We start from the raw sequence: 8506 nt of genomic DNA, 5'->3' as shown, positions 1-8506 counted from the left end.
TTTCTTCAAGTCTTCTATTTATTGAGCTTTCATTTGTACAAGTATGACATCACTTTTTTTTTTTCACTTGCCCAAATCATTGACAATAACTTTACAGTAAGCACATCTGCTGCGATGTAGATTTACAGACGAGAGGAGGGTGGAAAGTAAAAGATGAGCAAGCTTTCTACCACAGTGTTGCTACAGAGTGACCAACACAAACTGCTCATTTTGCATCGGGCATAGACAAAGACGGGGTTGGGACACTGCGGCAAGAGTCGGTGTGTACACTTCAGAAGCGCTAAAGTTGAGTGTTGCGTCTCTGGCCATCAGAAAAGTTCTTGCTGGTGCCATTTAAGACGAGATCAGTGAAGTTTGCCCACAGTTTGGTCCTTCAGTTCACAGAGAGAGCAAAAAGAGTACCGCAGAGTGGGTTTTGGTCAACAGAGGCAGCAGTTACCACAGGTTGATGGATCCACAGGTGTGTCATGTGACCATTAGCCACAATTCCAAAGGAGGTCCAAGCAGGGCTCAGTTAAAGGGGACCCGCAATGCTTTTATGGTCATAAACTCTGAGAGACAAAAGTTTGTTTAAAACATTCAGTTTCTAGCAGTTTTTTCTACTCTTGGTTCTATTTGATATCAGAAAGCATGGATATCACTAGTATGGTCATCTCGAGCACAGAGGCCCCTCCCACCTGTGGTTGCTTGTGAGGGGCAGCCAATCAGAAGTAAGCTGCAGTTAAATCAGCTCATTTCAGACTAAGAATTACTTTAACCTCTCTATCATGCACAGCTATTCTGGTAGGGTCCACAAATAAGAATATGGAAATGAGCATTATGGGTCTCCTTTAATCAGTGTGTTTGGAGGATTTATATCCATGCCTACAAATCAAGCATACTTAACATTTTTTTGGTGTTTTCGTTTACATACCCAAGATTTTTGTGTTTCAAGCAGTTTTCATTCATTTCCTCTCATATGATAGAGCACTCTGTAAACACCACAGTGAACAACAAGTTTCAATCAGTGGTCCTCGCTTTTTCTGAGGTGATCCTTGATTATCTGTTGTCTTTGATCATGAGACGCACCGTAGTCGAGTTTCTGCAGATTGTGTTTGCACAGCTACAAGTGACAGGGAATTGTCGAGTGTATTGGAGGATATTGGAGAGATTATTGGGTTAGCAAGGTATAATCCAGCGTAGTTTTTAGTGTTTTCAGAGGTGGCTTTCTTTTAGTAACAAAAGCCAGACACATAACCCAATCCAGAGCAGCCAACCTCACGAGTTTTGATTTCAGAATTTACTGATTCACTTTTAGGCTTTATTTCCCTGGCATGGAGGTTCAATGGGCTAAATTTGGCTTTTTGCTCTTGAACTAGGCTTAAACTATATCTGGTAAACTAAATTTAAAGGTGATCTGTATTCCAAGTTCATATATTTTATACCTTCAATGTTGTGAGTGCCATATTACCACTACCACTGAATGAAGCTCTGCTTTCAAGTTACAGCAGCACAAACTGTGCATTTTCTTCTAGCAGGAATTTGCACAGATTTGGTTGGTGATGGAAAAAACTGATTTCCTCTTCTATTACTTCATCAGGCCGAGTACCCTTTAATGTTTAAATGATTTTCTGCAGAAAGGCTCTCTTGACTAAGCAGCACCAGGGAAGACTTCTGGGTCTTTTTGTAAGTTTTCTCTCTTTTCATATCTAAAATATTAGCAGGATATGCTCAATTGATTGATTTTGTGCAGAATGAAAGCCAAAGTGTGTCCAATGCCTCCTTGTACGTGAGTGCGCACACAGGCTGAAGCAGAAAGCTTGGACTAATAAAGGAAGCTGATAACTGCTGTTGTGAAAGCTTTTATCGCTTGATTGGGAATTGAGGCTTTGTCAAGCCACATAACACAAAGAAAGTCCAGCTATTTTGAACCAGACCAAGTAAAATGTATACTGCAATAGATGGAAATGTGTTCATTATTACTAACTTTTTGCCAGTTTGAGACCTTTTCAGAGAAATGTATTGAAGGTCAAATCCAGCCATGCTAAAGTTTGGAGAAACAATAACAGGGCTCACTGTTCAATGTGATGTTTTCTGGTAAGCTGATAATCATACCACAGGAAATTTATTGAAAAAAAAATTACATTCAGTCTTCTGAAACAGAAGCAGTGCTGAGCAGTCACATTGAGCGCATGAAGTAAACATCCAAAGTTCGTGGTTCTTTCAAATCGGTGTACACCAGCAGGGGGTTGGAGAGATTTTGTAGGCGGACAAAGATGAAGTCCCTGTGGACCTGTGTGGCGAAACTGCACTTCGGGCTGCTGTTTTTGGTCACAGTGACAAGGCCAAACAATCGTAAGACTAGAGTGGCAAAAGAAAACAAAGTGGTCATGGCATTCATCGCGATGCATTCAACTGTGTGTGGCTGAAGAGTTTCATTTCAAATTTTAATTCATTCATGCCGACTGAGACATGGGATTGAAATTAGAAATGCACAGATTATCCCCACCTTTTTTCTTTCAGAATATCTAAATATCAATCAGTGCAATCTAAACTGATATATCAGTCCACCCCAATCAAAACCCTGACTTAGACTTAAGTCAGGCTTTTCTTTGAAATGTAACTCTTCAACCAAATTTAGGTTGGTGACAAATTAAAGGAAAAGCCTGAACCCTTTAACCCCATATATGCCCTCAGGGGGCAATTTTGCTGGCATGGTTGATGGAAGTGGTCTCTTACAGGATGATAATGCCCTTCCCCGATCTTGAAAGGAAACAGGTGGGATGTCACTGAATGGATTAATGAGGATGACATCATTAAGAATCAAGTGCTACAGTCTCCAACGTGTTAGATGACATCATCGTGTTTTGGAGGCACGTCATTGAGACGCTTTTAACCTTCTCCTCTAATTTGTCACCAGTCTGTAGGCTTCTCATTCTTTTAAGTGCACATTTCCTCTACAGCCCACTCTTACTTCCTCATGAGGTGCAAAACAAAGCTAAAAGCATGACAGTGCAAAGACATCTATCAACCAAGACTCCCGGACGAAACATATAAGTTGTAAATCCATCAGAGAGAAAGACAAAGCTCCTGACGGCAAAGAAACAAATTGCATCTGATTGGAGAAATAAAATGTAAAAAAATACATGAAATAATAAGCAGAAGAGATGAATCCCAGTGGAGACAGTACAACAATACTGGCCGAAGAGTGGATGCGAGGCCTTTACAGGAACTCTTTAATCAGTTGGCATTATGAGCATATAAAAATATGAATAATAAAAAAAAAAAAAAAAGACAGACACAGACAGACACACTTTCATTCTTTCTCACAAAACGCCTTTTTTTTTTTTCTTTTAATGATCAATCACAATCACTGTTGCCTTCAAAGTGGACCGCCTTCTTTCCCTGTGGAATGTGAAAGTAGATGAGGTCCGACTGGTCTGGCGGGGATCTTTCGGAGCCCTCACCAGCAAACATCTGTACAAAAAACCAAAAACAAACAAAACGACCCCCCCCCTCAAAAAAAAGCAGATTTCAGACATGCAAACTTCAACGTTAAGCAGGAATAAATACACAAAGAGCTGAGGAAAGGCATCGGGAGGTCTACCAGCTTTCCAGAGCAGATATACGGACACGTGATTTCAGCAATACGGACATACAGACATTGTTGGCCAAGGTCACTTTATCAAGCATTTAATAAGGAATGAGAGGTGCTACTGATCCCGGGGCGTGGGGTGCATATGTTTCCTCCCTCGTCACATGAAGAAGTGAAGCGTGTTGAAGTTTGCTTGCCAAAAAAAAAAAAAAAAAAATCCAGCAGCTTCAATCAGTACATAGTCTGCCAGAAAATATACAAAACCTAACAAAAAAAAAAAAAAAAAGGCATAGAGAAGCTTTACAGTAAGACAGAACCAACAGAAGTGCTGGACTCAAATCAAAACATGCGGATAAAAAAAGAAAAAAAAAAGAGAACAAAGAAATGCATTTGTGGCACCCTTTCACCATTTTTATGTGTATCTGCCGCCAATCTGCTGTAATGACACGCTTCCACGATAACACTGAACTCTGTCGGCTCCTTCCCTCGTCGACATCCTCCAAAAAGAATAAAATAAAATAAAACCTGAAGCTAAATTTGAACCTCGAAAGCAGCAAAAACTTCTACAGCGTGGCAAGGAGGAAGATTCTGGACGCTGACAGATCAACTGTCTGTTAGAGGATCACGGGTTGGGAAAGACAGCCCAGCTGCTTTTTTTTTTTTTTTTTTTTTTTCCTTCTTCTTTTCTTTTTAAGATTTGTTGCTTCAGCTTCAGAAAGAAGGTGGGCATTGAACGCCAGCCACCCGGCAGCTCCAATGCGCAGCTGGTAACGTGGCGTGTGGCGGTGCCGTGGCAGGAAATCAGCCAGAAAAACAAAAATAAAACACCCATGTTTCCTGTCTGGTCAGGAAGATGTGCTTATAGTCGGCTGGAGTGTCGAGGTGGAGGCAGTCTGGTCCCACGGGTGAGATGCTGCGATGCTACTGTACAGCTGATTGGTCAGGCAGATCAGAAGTAAAGAGCGGGCTCACTGCTGTAGTCTGTGAGGGAGGAGCTGTCCGCCGGCGTGAGCTGAGAGAAAAGAGAAAGAAATACTTTGAATTAGATAAAGTTATGTAATCTAAGATACCCTACAATAAAGAAAGAATAGAAAGAATCAAACTACTATATGAGTTTTGGTGCAGCCCCTCAGTTCACCTTCTGTCCTCTACTTTTAAGTCACTTTTCTTCTGATTGGCTGCCCCTTTACAGACATAAGGCTGGAACAGCAGGTGGGCGGGGCCTCAGTGCCTAAAATGACTATATTAGGCACTAGAGATGAGTTTGGTTGCAAGATGAGCAGATCTATTCCCCAACTGGTTGACATGTGGTCGCTGGAGGTTGCTGCAATCACTAGAATGAAGTTGGTCACACTGAAATCTTGCATGCGATTGCTTTGTTTGCTAGCAGGTTGCTGTGATTACCAGTAGTTTGCTTCTTATCTTCAAATGTTTGCAGACAAATTGAAAAAGTGTAACTGAGACCATTCACCTTCTGGAATGTGCTGGCTGTAGTTTCATAGAGTAAAGGACGAGTGTCTGAAGATAAGACAGCAACTTCAATGCAAACTACAGGCGGTTAAGGCAATCTGCAAGTGACCAAAATAATCACACAGAGGTTTACAGTGCAGCATCCTCTCTTAAACCAATTTCACCCAGCAACTGCCAGCATCCAATTGCTAACCAGTCTCTATGCCTCTGAATGAAGATTCATGGGTAATAGGAAAAGAAAAACACTGTCTGAAACTGTTTGTTCAATGCATTCTGAAGCCTGAACCTTTCCTAATCATCACATTAAATGTATCACCTACAACTCTATAAAATGATGCCGTGTATAACAGTCTGAATTGCTGAAGTATCACAAGTTTCAGTTTAGGACCCAGTACCTTAATGTGCCATCTATAATCAATAATCCATCTATAATTTTAACCAAAATTCATTAAATCATAAGATGGCAACATACCAACTTTCATGGATGTAAAATATGCTGCTTTTCTCTGTTTCATATATTTGTAAATCAAATACTTTGAGTTGATCGATGGAGGTGAAAAACAGGGGGTCACATCTCCTCCTGTGGAGTCTGAAACCCAACTTTAACTATGGCAGCTGAAGGCGTTTCCCTCACCATGACCTCCTCAGTTCTCTGTGTCTGCTGGGAGGCGGCATCCTCCTGGTTAATGCCGTCATCGTGTTTGTGCTCCTGCCAGGCGCTGAAGTCCACCGAGTGCTTGGGAATGTAGCTGGACAGATCTGCAGACAAAAATAAATAAATAAGACTAAAACACATTAGATATTAACTGTGTAACTTCCCCCCTGCATTTTTATTTTTATCCAAGTCATTCCGACATTTAGGTTTTCAAGTGTGTTTTTGGTATAAAGAATGCGAGCTGCTTTTAATGACTGTGCTTTATGAGATACAGTATGTGAATACACTGTTGTTAAATCATTACAGTGGCCACTGTTTCTTGGAGGATGAAGTTGTTTCACACAATAGGTTGCTTCAGCCCTGCTGCACCACAGTGGAGACTGTGACAGCAGAGTTCTTAGAAACATTGGTTTTATTTTAATTACTAAGCAACGCCAAAGACTTTTGCACAGCCTCAGTAGAGGTTGAAGAGGGGCGTAACATAATCTGGTGATTTAGAGCTACAATTATGAGCTTCCTTATTGATTTCCCAGTGGCAAAGCACAATATAGTTCATTATGTAACCCAGAGGAGACACGATAGTCATCACGTTTAACAAACATACAAAAATCACCGGTTCAATTTTTTTTCTTTTTTACCTAAAAAGGCCAAAAATGCTGCTATTACAGGATCCACTTGTTAGCTGAAGGGCTTATTATATCTGAGTGAGTCAGCTGCTCTCAGATGTAGTAAACAGGGCAGCCAGTAGGGGGCTCTGCCATCACACCTATTGTGGCTTACATACTCACTTTACCTCCATACAAATGAGGAGGAGGATGATGGCAAAACAAAGCAGTAATGACCTGATTGGACTAGCTTTGCACTTTACACAGCATCTTCCCTTCCTTCTGCACATCGGCAGCTCTCTTTAATCTCTGGAAGCGCTCGCAAATTCTTCAGTTTTGAAATCTGCTGTTTTATTAATATGAACTTGCAGAATGCTAAAAGCTTGATAAAACTGGATATATGCATGTAGGTAAGTAGTCAGATTAGCAGTCTGATCTTTCAGTGCCATTTTGCCCAGATATATAAATACCCCCAAAAAACCCAAACAAACTAAACCAGCCCCCTTTAAAAAAAAAAAAAAAAAAAGATAAAAATACCACTAGCCTATCCTCAGTTCATTTAGGATGCGAATGCACTTCACCATTTTAATCTCTGCTCCACATGCAGTGTTTTTTAGTGCTAAACCTTTAATTCTGTTAACATCTGCTTTATCTAATTTGCATCAGAATGTGGCACGTGCTCTGTCTGGTAGGTGTTTTTGCCTAAATTAATTTTGAATAAACCTAAAAGCATAGCTATGTTGGCAACAATTAACATGATTTTTAACTCATTCTAAAATTATTATGAGGCTACACATATGACAAATATGCTCGCACTGAAAGCCTAAAGCCTTAAAGATGAAAACTGACCAAACATGCTCATGCAGACAGGCTAGCCTGATGTTTTTAAGTGATATAACTTGTCATGATAAGCAAACTGCTGTAAAGGTTTTAAGTTAATCTGGGGGCAGCTCACAGTAAAAGTTCAGTAAATGCAGCTCAAGAGTGAAGACAAAGTAGGGGTGTGTTTTTTAAAGGTAGTTAATTTCTCCCACTACTAAAAATACTGGATCAATCATGAAAGGTGATTCGCTTTGATAAGTTTGATTTACATGGCTGGTCGCTTGCAAACTCTCCAGGCACTGGTTGCCTAGGTAACCCTCTAACGTCTGAAGTGAGAATTTAAAACTAAAACTAAAACTGAAAAAGTTCGTCCTTGCAAACAAAAAACTTGCAAGATAAGTGCGACTGCAAATGCACTTATCTTGCAAGCTGTGCCATTAAGTACAATCTGAGCCAGTGGATTTTAGGGTACATTGTGTTGATGATAAATAAAATAATAATAATCCTCATCGTCATCCTCTGAGGAACATGAGTATATGAAGGAGATTTGACAGCCAGCTCTTCTTTGTCTCACAAAATCTCACCGTTGCTGTTGGTGGTGTGGGAGGGCGAGCCGGTCAAACTGGCTCGAGGGATGTGGATCCGTCCTACCATGCTTGGCTGTTCGTCTGCCAACTTCTCATCTTGTTTGTCCTCCTCTTCCTCCTCCCCGCTGTCCCACACGCTGCTTTCTGATGGATACTCGTAGGTGCTCTGGAGGCTGGACTCATTGAAGGAGATCTTCAGCTGAAAGATGTGCAGAAAAATGGGTGTGATCACCTGCTGTTCTTTTTAAACATCTGTACTTACGAATATTTAAACTCTTAAAATATAAAGTCCTTTGCTGTAAATCCACATGGTCATACATGTATGTTTCATGTTGAGTGAAACATACATGTATGACCATTATCAAAGAGCTCAGTTCCTGTCTCCTAACTTGATGTTTTTGCGAAGATATGATGTGAAATGTCCAATTATGCCCCACAATATCCTGCAATAAATATAAAGAATCTTTCCAAAAGTTCCCGGATTTGGATCAGGAGCATCTACACAAATTAATCTCTTCTAAATTGGAGTAACTTCCTATCTTTAGTAAAAAAAAAGAAAAAGAATACCAATCCCTTGGTTATCTGCTTGGAAATACTCCTAATGCTAACAAACACACCAATAACACCTCATCACCAGATTCAGCATCTCACTCAAGCGTTTTTGTTTGAAATCAACATTGAGCTTCTTGTAATCACTTTCTACAACTGAAATACCTCAAATTCTACCAACATGCATTTATTTACTTCCTGGCAGAATAATTTGATGCAACGCCGCCTTGACTTATAAACCTGA

The 8506-nt window shown here is 40.4% G+C and overlaps 1 protein-coding gene across 1 annotated transcript in view; it reads right to left on the bottom strand.

Moving 5' to 3' along the window:
- Window positions 1–8506, bottom strand: part of tprn (taperin) — a 35951-nt gene continuing 27445 nt past the window's right edge. The window contains exons 2-4 of the mRNA XM_086300173.1: window positions 7711–7912; window positions 5679–5803; window positions 1–4586 (exon numbers count right to left, since the gene is read on the bottom strand). Of these exons, the coding sequence (XP_086156299.1) occupies window positions 4524–4586; window positions 5679–5803; window positions 7711–7912 (390 nt within the window). The 3' untranslated portion in view covers window positions 1–4523. The remainder of the gene's footprint in view (window positions 4587–5678; window positions 5804–7710; window positions 7913–8506) is intronic.

Source organism: Aulonocara sp. 'chitande type north' Nkhata Bay, linkage group LG7 (genome assembly GCF_057382095.1).
Source record: "Aulonocara sp. 'chitande type north' Nkhata Bay isolate Kocher_YH1m ecotype deep benthic linkage group LG7, A_spYH_male_GT1.1, whole genome shotgun sequence".
In the NCBI taxonomy this organism is placed as follows: domain Eukaryota; kingdom Metazoa; phylum Chordata; class Actinopteri; order Cichliformes; family Cichlidae; genus Aulonocara; species Aulonocara sp. 'chitande type north' Nkhata Bay.
The sequence above is the reverse complement of the archived record's forward strand: the minus strand, read 5'-3'. Positions and strand labels throughout refer to the sequence as shown.